Below are 21,020 nucleotides of genomic sequence, written 5' to 3' on the forward strand. Positions count from 1 at the left end.
ATGATTGCCAATCAGAAAAAATGATCTCCCTTCTCTGAGGGATCGGGGCACATTAGAAATGAAATGAAACAGGGGACAGACAGAGGAGGAAAAGGAAGGAGGGAAAAACAGGAAGAAGGGGATGGGATGAGGAAGAAGAAGGAGAAAAAAGAAAGAATATCCCCCTCACCTGATCCCTTGCAGGCTTGTGTGTGGCCATATGCCGCTCAAGCTGAGTGCGGTAAGCAAACGTGTAGTTGCACAGGGGGCAGGCGAAGTTCTCCTCGTTCTTCTCATGGCGGTACTTGATGTGCTCCTTTAGCGATGTCAAACGCTTGTAGCCCCGGTCGCAGTAGGGGCAGGTCAACAGTTGGGCGAAGGCATCTGGCGTTCCAGGTGGCAGGTCTGCACAGGAGACAGCGGGAGGAGGAGAAGGAGGGAGGAGGAAGGGGAAAGGAAAGCGGGCCAAAAGGTCAGCGAATCAATGGCAACTAACGGGCGGGCTGCCCAGAGTGGTATGGGAGTTATCTCTGCAATCTGCTCCACATGAGAGTCACAGTGTCAGGCTGGCATCCGCTGCACTACGACCTCCTCCCGACTCACACACAGCACTCCCACTCGTTCTCACTTTCCTCCACATAGTTACAAACACGTACACGGTACTGGATGCACACACTATTCCACAGATAGTCCGAATTTCTTTAAACAGCCCTCATTTTCTAGTCCCCCCACACCTAACCACCACCGCTGGCACGTTCATAGTGTCTGTAGCGTGAATCACAATCCCGCTCAAATTCAAGCCCCCCTCTTCCAATTCTTTCCCTCCGGGGAGCTTCGGAGGTGTGCTATCTGATTTCAAGCCCCTGCCCAGCTGTTGCTTAAGACTGTAGGTAAACACCCAGGCATCCGGCGAATCTGTGGGACCAACAGCTGCCCGGTCGTGTCAGCGAGAAGACTTTTTCTCCCCCTTTCTTTTCTTTTTTTTTTTAAACATTTGCCAGGACATTAGCTGAGCAAGCACCCTCAGTTACTGCAGCAGTTATGCTATAAGAGTAGGCACATTTAAGGCTGGATATCCTTTAAAATGGTCTGGAGTAATAGGAAAGGTTTTTAAATGCATCGGTTTAAAGAACGTTTTAAGACATTCTTCAAGTTTAAAGGTTATTGTGGGTGTCTTTCTGCAAAAAACATCCACCAAGCTGCTGGCAACACATCTAGAGTTAAGAGCAGGGTTTGGGTTAGGTTTTGTCTACTTGGACAACCTTGAACTGAAAAACTATGATGCCAGAACAAATGCATGAGGCTTAATTTAAAAGATATCATATTATCCTTCCTGAAAATATGCCTGTTTAGCCCTGTGAGGTCTAACCCTAAACCTACTTGTATTTTAGAGGAAAAAAACTTTAATAGATTTGATGCTTGCCATCTAGAAGGATCCTTTTTGGTATTCCATGATTGTGAACATTTGGAAGAACAATTAAAAAAACATAATGACAAATTCTGATAGGTTAGGGTTCGGGTTGGGTCAGTGCCAATGACCCCAATGACTTAGACTTTACTTTCTTTTAACACGTGACTAAAAATAACCTTAACCCTGACTCTGAGAGGTTAAACCTACCTGTAACTCTTCCTTAACACAGGGAACCATAGATAGGTTATCAAAATTAGGTCAAACTTAGCATCAATTCCCAATATTTTCTGAGTCATAGCTGTTCTGGGTTACATCTTGTCTTGTTTCCTTCCTCTCACCCTAATCTTTCGACCCAGATCCTTCCTACAAACCCTTGGACAGGACCCGTACCGTTCTCCTCCGGTCCAGTGGCTTCCGGTGTGCCCAGGCGGGACAGCTCCTCGGGGGCTTCCGGGTAGATGATGGCGGTGTCGCCCCGCTGCAGGTACTCGGCAATGCTCACCACGTGGCTGTCGCTGTCATCCAGCTTCCGCTTGGCAAAGAAGTCCTCCAACTCTGAAGTGCAATCGACGCTCTTGACTGAAGTGACAGAGAGGAAGAGAGAGAGATGGAGATTGTGAAGGAGGAGACTGAGGACAGGAGGGTGGGGGGGAGGCGAGAGGAATAAATTGGATTCCCTTCGTCCCCAGAGAAATGTCTTACAGGAGGATATTGGGAACATCTTGGTGGAAATGTGATGAGGATAGCCACCCTAAAACATTACAGCCGTGCTTTGGGGAGAATGCATCTAAATTACTGGGCTTGCTTGTCACGCCACGTCGGCTAAAACAAGAACTGTAACTTAATCCGAACAAAAGTCAGGAGATAAAGGTGCTACCATGAGCCTTGAAAAAACCTTCACTGACCTAATTTACTCAAATAATTTTTTAAAAAAGAGCCTCATATACATACACATACAGACAAGCCTGGTTTAATCAGCAACAGAGCCACGTTTCTCAGTATCGACTTTCACATATAAGGTCAATCAAGAGGCTGTGGCTTTTGTTGATTCTGTGTTGAACAGATTACCAGGGCCAAACCACAAAAAGAGAAGAAAAAAAAGGGAAAGAAAGGGCGAGAGAGGAGAGAGAGTGTGGGGGGTGGGGGCGGGGGGCATGCTTTGCCATAGCTGAGCTGAATGAATCTTAAGCCAACCAAAGTGCTGAGGCCACACAATGCGTTTTCTCAAATTATTTCCCAGTCCCTTCTCTTCAGGGAAACTCTTAAGCTGCAGCGTGGAGATAGCTGCCTCCTAAACAACAAACCGGAGCAAAAAGAAAATCAGCAGCCTTCATTAGTCAAGGGGATGGCCGACTTTCAAAACATCACACGTACGCGCGCACACATACTGTTTACAACCTGGAGAGATCCTGGAGGATGTTTGGTGACCAAAATTTTTTTTTTTTTTTTAAATCCTCACAAAACAAAAACAACCAAGTGACATCTCATCAGACTTCACCGCCGTTAATTAGGCTTTTAGACTGCAAGCCAAGGTGAGGTTTAAAGAGCGATTTGTTAGACCGTGATGACTTTGCAGGCCAATTTGCGAAAGGTCAAGGTAGTAGATATTTGGATGTCAAAAATGGCACCGAAATGTCATCGGTGCCAATGGATCGCTTTTGATAACCGTGATGGCATAATTCTCAGTCTTCTCATTAGATGATTCTTTGTAGCTTTGGAGGAAGTGCTAAGCTAATTGTGATGATTGACTGATGATTGACTGGGTGCGGCTCAGTGCAAGCAGTTCCTGGACTTAAAGCTGAAAAGCTTCAGGGTAATGAAACATGGTTTACTTTAACATTCAGCTGATGCAAGCGACCAAGCTTCTATCGTCAGGAATAATAAAATGAGGACATATTCTGGATGAAAAAACATACATGCAAAGTGTTTCTTTAAGGAGAAAACGATCAGCTTTCTTTCCAACGGACGAGGAAATCACCTGGATCAAAGTGTGCTTTGGCATCGGTGGACGTGATCAAACTGCTCATGTCTTTAAATGAAATCACATGTGATCTAGTGGCGGGGAGCTTCCACAGCGGTGCCACAGTATTGTTTCCAAAAGTCCTTTAAATGGAAAACATTTGCTGGGCTTGAATTTCCAGAACATGAAGAAGGGGAGAGGAGAAAAGAAAGCGAAGAGGAAAACACCAGCAGAAAGTAACGGTAATTAAAGCTGAAGGGAGGATTTTGATTCAGGGCTGCATGGCGTTCTGCGGGGCGAGTTCGGTTTACCATAACGGCGTCCGAGGCCAATTGTCAGGGTGGCCAGGATGATATCATGGAAGGGAGGGTATGTGGCGACAAATCAGCTTTGGTGGCTTAATGAAAAATGGCAGATCGTGTTCGACTCCACCAGAAGAAACACTTAGCTAACTGGGAAAGCTGAAAGTAGCATGTGTAATCAATGGTTATTAAAATCAAAATCACTTCAGCTGCCTATAAACATACACGGGATTGCCTCAGTGATCACTGAGTCAGCAGAGGAAGATTTCCTTTTAATTACAGCGCGCAGTTTGTGGATATGTTTGCTTTGTTCTGTTCAGGAACTCCTCCAGGGACTGCAAAAAGCTAAAAAGGCCTGTATTAACTTATTAACATTCACCAGGCCACCAGCAACCCATTTAGGTTTGATTTTTCTTTTATCCACATGTTAATTAGGCAAATTTTCACAAATTGGAAACCCATAACTCTAGCTCTAGATCAGTTGGCAGTGACCTAGTAGATCTTAAGAGATTCAGGTTCTGTGGTTTAGTGGTTATAACTATTACAACCTTTTATGTTACAGCCAAATTTAGTCTAGTTTTAAACCCAGTTTTGACTTGGAATTAGTCATTTTGACCCCATCAGTCTTCAGCAGGTTATCAATAAACCGTTAAGGTTAGAATTACAAACTAGTGACCCTTCAAATTAATCAAATGTCTTACATACATTTTGGCATTACAGTTCTTCTTTTTTGAGATTATCCAACTGAGTATCCAAAACAGGCAGAAGTGCCATCAAAGGGCTGGATATTAGCTGAAATCCAACCCCACTGAAACAAGCCACATTCAGCCTGATGGCACATCAAAGACCTTCTAACCTCTTAACATCCACCAGGTCACCAGCAACACATCTAAGAAGGAGAGATTTGTTTAGTTTCAATCACTTACTAAATAGTCAATTTTTCATAAACTAGAAACTACAAACATATGCTTAGCCTAACCCTAGATCAGTAGTCGGTAGTTTGGGGTCTTTAAAACGTACAACTTTAGCTGAATTTGAACCCAGTGTTGGGCGTGAAATGGTCATGTTGAACAGTTAACTTTCAGTTTGAGAAGCTCTTAACATCTACGAGGTCCTACAAGTTGCAGCTGAGCTGCTGGAAGTAAGTTTTTAACCTCTTAACATGACCTGCTAGATGTAAAGATGGTAATAGACAGTAAGAGAAAGAAAACTAAAATATCCAATCCTTGACGTAGAGGTAGAGAACCCTTACCCTATATTTCGGAGTTAAAAACAAAGGACTTCCATTATTATGTTTATTTGTTCCAATAGGTTAGAGTACTAATCATCAACGATAGGGCTGTCAGACCTTAAAGACTTGCAGACTGACAAAGAAACATGCACGTAAGGCACCAGACAAGAATGGCTTAATATGAAAGGTTTGACACACATACAGCAAATATCTGAACTCACCTGTACCGTTTCCAACTGTCTGCAAAGTGGTATCAGGCCCCAGGGTGTCAAAATCATCTTTTATTTCATCTGCACAAAAACAGAAGAAGAAGAAAAAGCAGAGAAGGGAGGGTGAGTACCTCGATGTACCATGCACGCTGACAAACGCTGACAATGAGGCCTTTAAGAAGAAGGTATGGTGAAACCAATAAAGGCACCGCTGTGCATCGCAGTGCACCACGGCTTTATTCAGCATGCTTAATGAATGCTATCATCTGAGCCAGACAGAGACTTATTTACCTTTAACGTGACAACAAGCGGCGGGGGAGGCGAAGAAAGCTTCAATCGCCAAACAGAGCGATTAAATACAACACGGAACACATCCACCTGAGCAATCATAGAGCTCCAGCCAACACGCAGGCTGAGCTTATTACTCCCCGGCTGTGACGCCGCTGCAATCCGCTGCATGCAGGATCACGCTTGTTTTTTATCATATGTCATTTTGGTGGATGCTTTTATCCAAAGCAGCTTGGAGTATTGTGAGCGCGCACATTTTTGTGATTCACCACAAGCCCTGGCAGAGACTTAGTAGTGCCTTGCTCCGAAACTAAAAGGAATACAACCCTTAACCACAAATTAAGAGTTTTACTTGCACAAACATTTCTCCCGGGCAGAAATAACCTCATTGGTTGGGGTAAACCTCAGGTGGGTGGAGTCAGAAAATAAATAAATTAATGTTTTCTGGTGAGGTATGAAGCCCGACAATACAGAAAAACATGTAAAACAGGCGGAAACTATTATTTCAAAGCCTCGCACACACGATACTGAAGGGGAAAGTGCATTTTTAACCAAAAAAAAGACACACATTTGATCTGCCCTATTTACCACTTTTCCAGGCCTTACAGGCCTTTGAATATTCCTTATTCTACAGCAACCTATCTGGATTGAAAGCCTTTCATAAAAGCCTTTTATTTGAAAGTTATCAAGCAATATTCCTCAGTCTCTGGCTAGATTTTAGGCTCTAAGAATCTGTGGCTTTCCTTTTTTGGCTCCACCTACTCAAGCCTGACCTCAGCTATTCAGATTATTCCTTCATCTCAAAGAAACCCTTCCTCGGAGAAATGTTGGTTTAAGCAGGACAAGTTCTTACTGCCAATCAGGATAATGGCTCCCGGTCTGTGCAGACGGGGAGATATTGCCCTGGCACAGGTGAGGCGACAGTAAATAAAGGGTGGATTGACAAGCTCATAAACAAACCCTCTTTTCCACCTCCACCTCACGGTCGACAGGAGGACAGAGACTTGACAATCAGCTTAAGAAGTCCCTGGTCCCTCCTTCCTGCCTCGTCAGTAAAAATTAAATCAAGGTGCTTCCGAGAACATGAGGCCTTTGTCTTAAAATAAAAAACAAGAACAAAAAACCTGCATTGTCTTCTTTTCACGCATCTGTTCTTGCTCTGCTGCTCCTGCAAGAAGGTTACAAGCGTTGCATTGTGAGCATTTTTAATTTTTTTTCCCAGATGACAGCAGGATCCGATGTATCGGACTATCCCTTGGCTATTAAACCAGGATGAGCGCCTACATAAGAGCAACCTGGCTGAGATAATACAGGAAAGGTGGTGGGTGTGTTGTTGATAATAATGTTATCCTGCTTACATTGCTTTGCACAAAAGCCAGAAGCAAAAAGAGTTTTTATTTGGAGTTGGAAACAATGGGCTTGATCGTTGTGGAATGCTTTCTAAGGCTTGCAATTCGGGTTTGCTTGAAATTAGAGATTTGGCTTCTGCGGTGAAATGATAAATACCCCTGTCAATGGCTTCAGAGAATAATGACAGACTCTTCTGCAGGGGTATGTCCTAGTTTAACTTTCCCCATGCTGTACATTTGATTGCACGTCTGCCAAACAGCATCAAAACCACAGTCGCACTATGGGAAAATAAATGGGTTTTAAAGAACATAAATTAAAGCTACAACAAAACAAAACAGATTAAAAAAAATACTTCCACCACAGATTAAAATATACCCACAAGTATCAGATATCAGAATGTAGAAAAGCCTCCCCCCACCCCGTCCACCCTTTTGTGCTTAAAACTCCCTCACATTTCTGTGTCCTCGTAGGCACCGTGTTTGCGTTGGGTAATCAAATTTGACTGCATACTTTTAGTCTGACGCAAGGGGATGACCAGTGGGATTTACTGGCCCTTCACTCTCCCCTATTTACCTTGGAGAACTTTTGTTATCTGTGGTCTAAAGGGAGGGACGGCTGCTTCCAGTAGGAGGTAGACTAACACCACATACACCTCTCTGCTATGGCCTCTGGGACACTTAAATACATAGATCCATGCCAGTGCTGAGCTACATTCAAATGGGACAAAGTGCCATTGCAGTGAGTGACAGTGGCTCATTGCTCTTTTTAACTTTTTCTGTTTACATATCGCACAACCCTCTCTCAGAGAGACTCAAATTAGTTTCCTTGTTTTAAAACTGGTACTAAAAAGGCATTACATTGAGTGTAATGCCTTTTTATTCTATTTAGCGATGTATTTATAACAATTTAATCATTATGTTAAGTAGTGCTTTTTCCCCCGACATGACAGGGATCAGTAATAACTGTTACTCCATGTTGTTGTCTAGCTATTTCATTTGTTAATCCACATTTTTAGCTTGCAATTCAAAGTGACTGCTAGCCATACTGTTAAATAAAGAATTTCCAACTTTATTTCCAACCAAAATTTGCAATTTTAGTTCACTGTTTTAAGTGTATATCCAAAGAAACTATGGGCCAAACTGGACTAAAACCATGAAAATATCTTTAAGTCTCTTAGCTATTTCAAACAGTTATCTATATTTCTAATACCCTGGCAGCTTTAAAATCTTCATTTCTCTATTCATAATTTTAAGTCTTTATTTCAATTGTTATTTATACTTTTACTAAAAAAAAATCACTGTCTGTAAATTCTTAATTTTAGCTACCTATTTCAACTGTTGTCCACAATTTAAGCTAACTGTTAGCTATATTATTAGCAAAGCTAATAAGCTAGCCAGTTCAATTATATTTAGTTTGTAAAATAAACTGTATTTTCTCGTTTTTCATATTAGCCGGGCTGGGCACAGAATATAGAAACACGCCCTTGGCAATGGATGGGAATTATGATTAGTGTCATTGGCTGGGAATTGCTGCCTTAAACTAATAAAAATGTCCAACATTAGTGTTATTAGCTTCTGTTTAGAGAAGAATTCTTAGAAAAGTGAGTTTATCCTTGAAAGGGAGCTTAAAAATGTTACATTATGAAAACAAAAACTGCAAGTAATGTCAGAAAAGCAAAAGAAGAGAGGCATCTGATTTCTGCTGGATCCACTTATACCACAAATATGTGCCTATTCTTGGTCATGGAAAGCGTCTTGGATGAAAGTGTCCGCTAAATGGTGGAAAAGTGTGTTTTGTTAGCAGTAAATCACTGAAGACCTGAGGCGGTAAGGTACACACCTCCTTGAAGAGTGATGTTGAGGTTTGAGAGCCGACTCTGGACTCAGGAGGAGTCCAGACTACCTTTGGCCCGACTGTAATTCCACCTATTTTCATAGCAGCTCAGATGCTGTTTATTTTGAAAACATTCCTGTTTTTATGGCCGGTCACCGCAGTCACAGGCGCTTTAAAGTTCTGCCTTTGTGCATTTAGCCTCATTTATCCTGAATCTGTCATGTTTGAGTCAAGCGCCTAATAGTTCTGAATCTCGGAAACAAAACAAAAGTGGCAGGATTAAAGGTTTTAGAAGGCTAATGCAAAATGGGATATTTTTAGACTTGTCAATGGCAGATACTCTGTTCCATCGCTTCAAAATTGAGCATTTAGCAGCCAAAGAACACAGTGTTTTCCTCTGAATTTTATTCTTGGCAGGATGGATAGGCATCTAAAACGCTATGGGAAAGTCCTGGACTGCAGTAGGTGTTTAAATGACAAATTAATAACTGCACAACTCGATAGATGTGCAAAGAAAACAAGAACCACTGTTTGATCGAAAACAGAAGGCCAAATTTGGCTAAAAAAAAATATTTTTTCGTTTTGTTTTGTTTGCAAACAACACAAACATGAAGCAAACAGCGCTGCTGTCAGAAATCCCCCTGCCCCCCCACCGACGGCTGGGAGAAGGGGTTTAAAAAGGGCAACGGAGGAAGACAGGTGATTTATTTGAAAACGCCTGTCAGTGATAATGATGTCATGCTTTCCAGCACATCATGTCCAGCCTCACTGTGGGATTAAGGAATGTCAAGGACAATGCCAGACACAAGACTCTGATTGTGCGGTGGAATCAGACGAGGCTCTGCGATAAACTTTTTCTTTCTTACATGCTGTAGTTGTGTCTGGGAGAGTCACCTCGGCTGTTTTTGCCCCGTACAGTTTCTATTTGGCTCGAATATTCCCAACCCTTCCCAGGACCTTCATTCAATCATGCTTCCAAGACCTGTGCAAAAACTCTCGATAGGGGAGTGACGACCAAATCAGTCCGAGTAGGAAGGAGGGAGGGTGCTAACTTATCTCAGGCCTGAGTTATGTGCTGAGGTATCACTGTAGACACTTAGGCACCGCGGATGTTAAAAAAAAAAAAAAAGAAAAAGGCAGGCTGGGAAACACAGCACCCGCAAGATTGGGAAAGAGACTCCCAAACGCTCTAATGAACTTGACTTGCTCTCCGAAATATGTCAGACGCTTTATCACACAAGAAGCATATTATCTGGGAATTGCAACATAGTTGAATTACAGACATTATGGCACCGCAGGTCTTTATCAAATAAACAATTACCGTGTGCAATGACAGCTTGTTTATCCTTTATCTTGATTTATTTACCAAACTGTCTTTTCTTTCTTCCACCCCTTAAGGAGGCAATATGAACGGTTATTTAGGAGAAGTGAAAGTTGATACCCGCTAAGTTTTTCCCCCCCTTATCCCTAATAAATGTGCAATTTTCCCCCATATTAAAATTTAAGACTGCTGAATGTTCCCCCGTTTTTCGGCACTGTGCACAGCTAGTTCATTAGCAGAAATGAATAGCAAAGCCCAGCTCATTTAAATGGGCTGTCTTACATGACTTCTCGCCATACTCTGTTCCTGTCACATGCTTCCAAGAATCATTGACTCTTATTATACATGTAAATGGCTATCATAAAAATAAAAATTTCATTTAAGATTGTTAATGACTTTTTGCAGCAGTCTGGCTTCCTTTAATGATTATACCCTGCCCCCTAATTAAAAGTATTTATCTTTCAAGCATCTGTGACTGGGGCCCCTGCAGAAGGAGTTGCTCAAACAAAAGACAATAAGTCAGTCAAGTTGGGGTAGGTATCACCTGCCTGGGATTAGGCAGCTTGTTAGGGGCGAGACGAATTAAGCAGCATCAGTCACTGCTGGACGTTGCTGAAACACCATAAAAACACGCTAAGATTTCATTTCCTGCAGCTCACAGGCTTCTTCCCCACTCCACCTCCTCCTTATACATTACTGTAAATATTTTTTTGTTGTTTGGCTTTTCTCTAAGCGTGAACCAAATGGTCTCTGCCGCTCACAGAGAAACTGTTTATCATGTCTGTCTGCTGAGGGAGCGTCATCGGGGCTTCACCGTCAGACCTGGCTCAAGCATTGTTTGCAAAACGCTCCGTGGCGTTTGTTTAAGTCTGCTCGGGCACCAGATGGGTGGGGTTTACAGCATAAGATGATACCACAAGTGGCAGGATGAGCACACATTCACTATAGAGTATCCATGAGTGAGCTTAGTGGTAGTTTTTCTGACTGACAGCTCACCTGAACCCCACACATCTGGTAAGAAAAGCCAAGAGTTCTTATGGTTCTAAACCTTCCCAACCCCAACCCTAACTCGAAACCTAAAAAAATCTAAAATCTAATTTTTGCTTTATTAAGTCTTGGCAATCAGGGTACAAAGAAAATAACCATCCTAATTGACCAAAATCAACCAAACTTAACATTTCTTCTACAAAAAAGCCCAAAACATAGGCTGAGGGTAGGGAAGGTGTTAGTGTTACCGCCTATAAGAACTTAAACCGCAAAGGGTTAAAAGAACATGGACGTTTGCATGATTTAAAATATATTCTTCTATCATCTTCTGATATTTCTAATAGTGCAGGTCACGTTTCTCAAATAGTGGATATCCATCCGAGTTTGGAATAAACACCCCCATATGTTTTCTTTGTCATTTCAGGCAACAGATTGCTGCCTGTTTAGGAACCTCAGTGGGCAGATCCACAACTGTTCTAGTCAACAAAACCTAGACTGAAAGCCAGGCAGAATTTAATTAGGAAATCATCAATTTGCCTTTTTGCCAGCTTTACAAGCTCAAGAAAAATCCAGCACAGAGTTACTTTGGGAAGTCACAGAGCTTATCCGCGATCACAACATCAAGCTGATGCCATTCTACACATCTGACAACTGCCAAGGCTCATTTTAAAGTGTCCCATTAAGGTTGCCTGTGCAAGCTGCTTTGCAACCCAACTATTACCAAACTCCTACAGTTGACATGACTGAATTTACTTGTTCTACACTCACCAGTACCGTCCACGGAAGCACTCAGCATGTCATTGTCGGGCCAAATGTGCTCCACGCCGCTGTCCCTCATCTCGTCGTCATCGTCGTCCTTGTTCAGCAGGCCGTGTCCCTCGATACGTGGCGAGACCTCAGGGTTGGTGAGGCTGGCCGGGCTGCCGGTTCCGTTGATCAGAGGGTCTTCCTCAGACACTGGCAGCTTGTCTTCCTCCTCCGTCTCTGATCCGGTCTCCACCACATTCTCGTAGTTGAGAGCTGTGATACAAAGGAAGAACAAATTTGGTCAGTACAGGAAAGCACGGCGGAGAAATAATGCAGTTCTCTACAACTTCTTGTGGACAGATGAATCTGACGAGGGATTTAGACCAGTTTTGGAAAACTGAGGTCTATCCGCAGATTAAAAGGATAACCCCACATTACTGCTCAATGCAAGGCGTAGGCCCCTTTTTCTTTTGGTGGGTTACACCCCAATTACAGCATCCACGGCTGGAATTTGTGACTAAACCACAGCGGTGGGCAGACAGCTGTCGAGGAGATACGAGCCAAAATAGCCACTAATTTTCAGCCGTGCTCACATGCCTTGGATGCCAACGAGCTGCACCTTTCAGGATGGCTCTGCTCCGGAGCATACCGCTCACATTTGAGATGCTCCACATAGCACGTACAATATTACAACTGTTGTTGCTATGCATACAAAAGGCTTAACCTATAGTGATTTAGATTATTCACTGCATGTAGCCCTCGGATGTCTTCACATTTGCATTGCCAGTGAACCATGAACATTAATATAAATGTTTCCTAACATATTAAAATATAAAAGCATGGCAGCGCCTTTAGGCACATACACACACACACACACACATTCAAAACTCCAACAGTAGGGCTCGCCCAGTTCCACAACACCCAGGTCCCAGACATATGCCTGCATTTCTTAAAATAGACGGCCTGTAAATAAGGGCTGTGAACTCAATCAAAGGTGGCTCTCGTGCAAATTAGTCACCACCATCAGCTGGTTCTCAGCGAGTACGCGCCACGGCGTAAATCACTGCAGAAAAGGGACGTCAGAGGACTTATTGGAGCAGTGCAGATGGATGGCATCACATGGGGACACACCTCATTGGCAGCTTGTGCAAAAATGTTCTGTGGTGAGAGCCAATCATGGGAGGGCCCAGAGTCTGAGCCACCGAAGTGAAGAGGTGGAGGCTTTCGTTGAATTTATGTTTCCGAGTCATAAAAAAAGCCTTAGCGAGCCCACAAGTCAGCAGAGCTTCGGTGAAAATCAATAGATTTATATCTTGTTTGTGGAAAATATGCAGAACTCCTCACATTGTGACCCTGCGAGGAATCAACAAGCTTAATTAAGGCGGTTTTTATGCCAAAGTTATAGCTACAAGTGTCCCTGCCTCTTGAACTCTCTGAGAATCAGGAGTGCCAACCAGATGAAGTTCATGCACGGCATTTCTGAAAACGTTATACATATCAAAAGATAAGCCTCCCCACATCTCCTTCTGACACGTCTCTGTGCGATTGACTGGTCTGCACTTGCCTTCAGCGAACAACTGCACAACAGGTGCAAATTAAAATGAAAACAGGGCTTTCAAACGTGGGAGGGGAGGCAGTTGGGGGTGGTGGGCAGGGGTGGCAGGCAGGCAGAAAGTGGGGGAGGAGATGAGGAGGAGGACGAGGAGGAGGGTGGGAGTGCGGTGACCTGCCTCGAATACCAATCGACGGAGGAAACAAAACCTTTTCAAGAGGTGTGATCACAAGGGTTTAGGCAAGTTCAGACTCAGTAATGCTCCTTGGGGACGACAAAAAAGGCAACCGAGGCAGGAGACCCACGAGTGGAGAGAGACGTTAGGAGTTCCTGGGTGGTCCACATCCACCTTGGTACAATTGATATTGTGCTTTTATTTGAAAGGTTGGATTGAAAGAGAGCCGTCTCTACCTGTCAAACGTCTAGACGTCTGAATGAGATGAAAGTTTGCCAGACTTAGAAATCTCTTAACTTAAAAATTGTTGGAATTCACCTCTCTGCGCCCCTTCACCCCTGAAGTTTTGAACTTTCCTCAGCAATGTCCCATCAGCTCTGTATCCCCCTCCTCCCCAGCTTGCCGAGGAGGGGGCAGCAGCACAGGATTGGTAGAACAAAAGGCCAAGAGGCTTGGGAAGCTATCAACCCGTTGCTGTGAACCTGATCTCTGGATGCAGATTCAATGACGGCCGGGCAGGGGCCGGCTGAATGAAATTATCTAAGGCTGGACAGGTTTTAAAGGGCCTATTCTTCCCTAATAAAAGGAGCTAGGGAGCTTCTTTTTGTTTAGCAACACATCCACCGCAGCAATGCACACCGTTCTGACTTCCCACATAAGGAATGAGGGAGCGGAGCAAACTTTTCAGGGCAGGACTGAGAACACCGGACCTCAAAGTAAAGCAAAAGAAAAAGAAAAAAAAAGAGAGAGGAGCTTTCTTTTTATTTTTGACACCAGTTTATGTCTCCTGCTGCTTTTTCTTATCTCTCGTGACGTCTTGTCCTCAAGTTTCTGAACAAATTTAAACACGGGGGCGTTGAACTGTCTCCGTGGATGCAATCTTCCCCGAACGTCAGCTGTCTCCTCCGCATTCAACGTATACCTCCAAGAAGGCAAAATGACAGTGGGGTGCTCGTCAAGTCAAACGCGCAGTATTAACGTCAAGAAAGCTGCCATTGTTTAGGTGCCACTGCTGACAAGAGCCTCTCCCTCTCTGAGCATGAAGCATCTATTGGTATTGTGTCAAGCAACAAAGTAATTCTAACCTACTAATATTTCGCAGGCAGTTATTTCATCCCCCTCCCCGAACCTCACTCTTAATCAGTCTTTTGTGTTGCCGAGGAGAGCGAAAGACAAAGAAAAGATAGTGTTTACTTCTCCAGTGCCTCTCCTCTTCTCTCCTTTTCTTACCTTAAGTGTCATCCTTGACAAAAGCAATTATGAACGACGTTTCGCGAACTGTTGCCGCTACCTGTTTGCTTTCTTCTACTCCTCTTAAGGTAAATTGGGGGGGGGTTCTTCGACTTGCGTTTTTGTTGATAATTAAAGTGACATGTGTAGCAGCGCAATTCTTGTTTAATATCAGGTTTTAAGCTATCTGACATAACCCTTTCACAGTCCCAGCATTATTCTGTCACTCACAAAAAAAGTACAGAGTGAGGACTAATATTGATTAGTACGGCTGGAAGCATCAGCAATGACAGCCTGAGAAAAAAATCAAGAGTGCAAAGGGACAAAGTCTTATTAAAATCTCATCATTTCTTTGATAAAGTCAGGGAGGAAGAAAAAAAAAAAACAATGGCGCAGGCAATTCTTCAGCTGTGACAGTTGCACTCTGCAGACACAGAGAAGCCAGTGGAATTAATTTAGTCCAACTCCAACATGATTGTATTTACAAAGCTTCAGGTTTGACAGGGAACGAGTAGCTCCAGTGATCAAAACACGCTTTTAATGTTGGAATCACAATCGACTCCTGCACACAAAAAAGAAAGAAAAAACCCCACCAAAGATAACAGTTGTCAGGCCACATGCTGCGTTCAAAGATGCCCAAAGTCACTTGGAGGAATAGGCAGCTACCAACTTGCGTCTTTGATGTTGACCGCACGCATCTGTTTGTCGGAAAACTTTTGCATATATGATAAGTCTGTACAAGCCGAGCGTGCTTGACACAGAATAAAAAGTCAAAAAAGGAGCTTACGTTCAGATCCGTTGGGCCTTTGATACCAAAGTTTGCTTTTAAAACATCTGACGAAACCTGATTAAACTCTGTGAGGTCTAAGTAATCACTGGTTATGACCACAACACTATATCTAGGCAATTATAATATCTTTTTTTTGTTGCTATTTTTCTGGCAATCAGGATACCAAAACAAAAAGGATCATTCTAACTGATATGCATCAAAAAGACTTTTTTTCCTTGTCTCCTAAACTCATCATTAGGGATTGGGCTCATCATTTAATTGTGACTTCATCACAAAAAATACATTAGTGTCTAAGTACTTAAACCTAACCCCTAAAATCACCCAAATCCTACATTTGGCCTATTTTTAACATAGAAAAGTGGTTTGGGCTCCTTAAATAATAGAAATCAGGTTGTAGCGACACATTAACTCTTTGATGACTTAGACTTTGGGCTGGAAATGGACTTTTTTGGTAAAAGGTGAACAACTTTTATTGTATGTCAGATGGAATGATTATTTTCTTTTAAATCATTAAATTATTTTCTAATTTAATAAAAGGAAAAAATGAGATATGATTGTCTACAAGGTTGCAAATAGGTTCAGAGCTGTATTTTGGGTCATTAGTCGTTAAATCTAACTCTTAAAATCATGCAAACCCATATCTGTGCCTCATTTTAAGCATCAAAACTTGTTTCTGCTTCCTTCAATATCAGATATCTGATTGTAGCATCAAGTTAAATGAAGCTGGGTTACAACAAATCAAGAACATTTCTCTTCAATGCCCAAGTACACTAGGTTACTCTATGCCATAAAATCCACCCTCCTATGCTCTAAAGCCCGAGTTCAGAGGTGTTCCACTTGCGTTCTGCCAAGAAAAACCACTTCACAATGCTAACAGGTATAATCACATTTATTTAACAATCCCAAAGTAGTCATCAGGTGCCCAGAGGAGGCTGCGCTAAAAGCCCTTCCTGCTGGAGTCTCCGAGCCAAAGAGGAAAAAGAGCTCTTACTGTTCGGCAGGCCAACGGTGGAGGTGATCGCTGCGGGGAGAATGACTAACACCCACGTTCGCGCTCTCACGCTAACCCCGGCTGACTTTTTAGTCAAGTGTCGAGGCTTAGCTCCAGGTGACACGCTCGGCCTCCTACGCCGATAATGAGCCAGGACATTCTCCCTATTGGACGATAACTGCTCGCGCTCGCTCCCTGTCTCATGAATGTGAGCCAAGCGGATCACCTGGATGGCTGGGAGGGAGATGGGGAAGCAGGGGCGCTCTGTTAGTCAGAGTGTGTCCGTGTTTGTGTGTGTGTGGGAGGGCATTAAGGTGGAAGCGAGGTCGCTGCCTTGTGGCTACCGCCAGCAGTAGTGGATTCTCGCGATGACCTTTTGTCTGCCATTGTTCCTGTCTGCAACAGTTTAAGCACTTCCTCGGGTAAGTCTTACTCCTGTCTGATGGAAAGCTCACACCTACAGCGAAGACGGTTAAATCTTATTTTATACATATCCTTAGACAGTCTTTAAGGCATTTTTTCTGAAATAAAACTCAAACTGGGCTAACAGCGCTCCTTAAAAAGGAACTATTTTATAGATTATTTCACCTTTGTGTTCAAAACAAGAATACACCCTCCTTCAGTCGCTAAACCAGAGCCACCCCAACCCAAATCAGGCCAGACAAAAGGATAGCAGACATGTTTGGATATTTTGTGCTATCTTGTCTCAGTATAATGGTGTGATCGAGCACAAGGGGCAAATCAGGGCCAAGTCGGTGAAAGGACGGTGGCAGAGGGCAAACAAAAGCTCTGAAAGGAGACAGAGGGGGAGAGTGAGGGGTGAGGGCCGGAGAGAGGGGAGGGAGAGACGATGAATGGTGAAAACTCAGTGAAGTGTAAACGCAACCTGGGAGTGTTTGTGTGTGTGCGTCTGTCTGGGCACTGCATGTGTGCGTCTATAGAGAGGGGGAGGTGTGCTGCTGCAAAGTGAAGTAAGTGACGGATATAAGTTGCTGGGGACGACACCTTTAGGTGTTTAAGAGCTAATTTTGAGTCAGATTTATGAGCAAATAGCAGTAAAAGAAGTCACTGTCGAAGCTTAGTAAGTTAAAGAAAGTCTAACTGTGGACATCCAGAGTGAGGCAAACAAAATAAACTCCAAAAACTGCGACGTGATGAGAGTTTTGACGGAATTTAAATCATTCTGCTTGCAAGAGAGTGAAACGTAAGAAATACTGCACTGTTTTCATGCCAAGAAAAGCCTCCCAGCATGAGCGTTTTTCAGGAAATTTGCTCCGACTAATGTGTCTGATAAGTCTTGTTGACCAGATGACATTAAAGCATTGCAAAAAGGACCAATTGCGGGGTTCAAATGAGGCAATCGTAGCCCTTTTTTCTTTCGTGTTTGCAGTCATTTAACTTTAATACGACAGCACTATAGCACGATAGCGTAGGTTGCCCCGAAAACAAACGACGCTCATAACTCGATTGTGCATAATTAAGCTGAGATTACAGAAGGATTTTTACACGGAGACACATAAGGGGGTAAAGAGGCCACCAAATGGCAGATTTTCTTCCTCTGTTAGAGACTACCAAAGAAAAACTCGCAGCATCGATATTTGTGGCATCTTCCGACCCATTGGACTGCGTCGAATCGCCGCTGGGTTGTGTCCACGAGGAGCCCCTCGCGCAGCCCTGACTCTAATTCAATTAAAGCGCCATTTATTTGCAGAGGAGGCCCGAGCAACAGGCTGGGGAGGGCGAGGGAGGCACAGAAAGCTTCAAGGTTTGCTCAACAGCTCAGAGGTCCCACCTTTGCCGGGTCCTGCATGGATTCACCATCTGTGCCCACCCCGCCCCTTCCTCCTCCTCCTCCTCCCCCAGTTCACACATGTTCCTGCCTCCAACAAATGTTCGAAGAAGTAAACCTCCCGTCCTTCCCCCCACCGCCTGCCTCCTCTTCGTCACACAAGCCAAAGAAGAAGAATAAAAAAGACACACAAAAGCTTCCCCTGGCTGCCCTCAGGACTCCCAGGCCAGGAGAGTGGGAGGGAGGATTCAGAGAAGAAGAACAGAGGAGGGAAAGGTTGGGAGGCAAAGGGGAAGGATGAGGAGAAGGGGGAGGTGGTGATGGAATATATATATATATATACCCATACATATATAAAATGTTTTTTCGGCACAGGTGAGCTTCCCCTTCGTCTCCTCACGTTACCCTGACACTCGTCAAGCAACGGGAAGAAGGGGGGAAAAACGGTTAAAATTAGAAAATTTAATTTATTTGATAATTTCCCAGAATAATTAGAGTTAATATGGGTTAATTAATATGCAAATCTCTCAGCAGATGTTCAGCAGCGAGGCTGCGCACGGCTGAGGAAAAACAGCCCCCTTCTACTTTCTCCTGCCTGGTTTTGGCTGTCAGTTATTGGGCCGTAATTACTGTAACTAACCAAACACACACACACACACACACACACACACACACACACACACACACACACACACACACACACACACACAGAAGGGGGAAAAAAGAAAACGTTTGCTGGGTGAACTGCTTCCAGTTTTGGAGTCGTCACAGGCAAAGCAGGGCTTCTTACACACATAAAGGGAGACCATCGCTAATTTCCCCTCCACTATAAAGGCCCTTTTTAATGCTCGGAGCTGAATGAATGCAGCAAGTGCTTTAAACTATTTGAAATTTGCGGGGCTTTTTCTGTGCGTGCGGGTATTAATGTGAATTGTAAAGAAGAAGAAGAAGAAGAAGAAGAAGAAGCATCAGTGCAGGCAGCGACAAGAGCACCTGCGGGTTAATATGAAGAAGGAAACACAGCTAATAAAACAGATGTGTGGAGCCGCTGCGAGCATAATAAAGAGACGGACATGTTTACACGCGTGTCTACAGCTGAGCCGAAACACAATGATCGCACGTGGATTCAAACCAGAGTATGGACAAGTACCAGGGCCACGCTAGGGAAGGAGGACTTTCGGTGTTACTGTTTGTTAGAAACAAAAAGGAAACAAATCAGAAGATGTGATGTTATTCCCACATTTGAACTGTTAGTCCATCATTATTTTACGTACTTTTCAAAAACATTTTGTGGATGAGTTGATCATGTCCTCCTCTTTTCATCTTTATTCTTCGAACTTTCCATCGTTTTTTGTTTACTCTACCTTTCTCCTGTCTTCTCTCCATCATTTGTAGTCCCATTATTAAAACCTTTATTTACTTTTTCACATTTTCTCGACACGCTCATCACATCTTCTACTTTTCGTCTTTGTTCTCAGCATTTCTCCTTTATTTTAAAAGTTTTAACTACATCTTCCAACATTTTGACTTTATTGTACAGTCAAGTTTCAGTCTTGATATTTTAACTTATACTTCACTTTGTTTAAGATGTTGATTTTACCCTCTGCTCAACTTTTTGACTTTATTCTCAAACTTATTTTAACTTTGTTCTTAAAATATTAACTGTATTTTTTAACATTTTGATTTTAATCTACTTTCCAACTTTCTTCTTCTTTTATCTTTCTTCTGAAGTTTTGATTTAATTTTCCTACATTTGTGATTTTATTCTTGACATTTCAACTAGAATCTTGAAAATTATGGTATTTTTTTCAGTATTTCAACTTTATTTAGGCTTAAATTATACTATATAACGGTGTCATTTTCTTTCTGACTTTGTTCTTGATATTACACCCGTACTCACATTGTCGTCATTCTCTGTAAGCATTCAGAATTTATTCTCAAAATTTTAACTTTACTCCCAATATTAAGATTTTGAATCTTTATTTGTTAAACTTTGTCAACAAGTCAGTTTTGCAAAATTGTTGGTTTTATTAGGAAACATTTTAAATTTACTCTTAATAATTTAACTGTATTCTAAACATTAACTTCAATTCCAACTGATTTCTCTACATTTTGTTTCCACTTTACTTCTGATTTTATTTATTTCTCCTACTTTTCAACTTTATTCTTGACACCTCTCAACTTTAATCAAAAAATTATAGCTAGTTATAATTATTATTTCAATCTATTTCTTGAACTTGATTGTCATTAAAATGAAAAATAAAATAACTAAATTCTCCCTACACGTTTTTTTAAAATTATTAACAGGAACTATGCCGTGCTTCTTAATATGAAACACTTGCACTGAATATAATGCTGGATTTTTTCCATTTTTTGACACAAATATCTGCACACTTCTTACATAACTTAACAACTTGCTAATCAGAACTTGAAGAAAAGTGCCATCTATTCCTACATGTTAACAGTGTAAAAACATGCTGTTTCAATTTGAACATCTCTGAATCCTGTGCTGACTTTAATTGAGCTCCGACGGCTGACAGTAGAGTGGCTGGGTCTTTTTTAAAACAACTTATTGATCAGCTTACCAAAACAATAATCAGGAGATTGTTTGGTAATGAAAATAATCACCAGTTGCAGGTCCAGACTGAATATGTCTCCCTCGCTCTCTCCCCCTTGTTTGTATTCTTGTGGGAGGAGGAGAGAGTTACCTTTAATAGAAAGATTTAATTCATGAATTCTTCCCTGGGGAGGGAGGAAGAATATAAGAGCCTATCTCGGGGTGCTTGCCAGGGTTCTCCTGTGGTCAGCTCTCTCCAATAATAATGTGTTTCTGATAGCAGCTGTGTGTGTGTGTGTGTGTGTGTGTGTGTGTGTG

The 21,020-nt window shown here is 42.6% G+C and overlaps 1 protein-coding gene across 5 annotated transcripts in view; it reads right to left on the minus strand.

The window, feature by feature from the left end:
- The window catches only part of zeb2b (zinc finger E-box binding homeobox 2b), a 97,466-nt gene that overhangs the window by 12,895 nt on the left and 63,551 nt on the right, over positions 1-21,020 (minus strand). For 3 of the 5 annotated variants that reach the window (XM_013912283.1, XM_013912282.1, XM_005738661.2), the window contains exons 3-6: positions 11,640-11,894; positions 5,105-5,173; positions 1,781-1,969; positions 170-384 (exon numbers count right to left, since the gene is read on the minus strand). In XM_013912283.1, coding sequence (XP_013767737.1) covers positions 170-384; positions 1,781-1,969; positions 5,105-5,173; positions 11,640-11,894 — 728 coding nt within the window. The remainder of the gene's footprint in view (positions 1-169; positions 385-1,780; positions 1,970-5,104; positions 5,174-11,639; positions 11,895-21,020) is intronic. The other 2 variants (XM_005738662.1, XM_013912284.1) reach the window with 1 other exon arrangement.

This window comes from Pundamilia nyererei, unplaced genomic scaffold, assembly GCF_000239375.1.
Source record: "Pundamilia nyererei isolate P.nyererei 1_Seehausen unplaced genomic scaffold, PunNye1.0 scaffold00085, whole genome shotgun sequence".
Lineage (NCBI taxonomy): Eukaryota > Metazoa > Chordata > Actinopteri > Cichliformes > Cichlidae > Pundamilia > Pundamilia nyererei.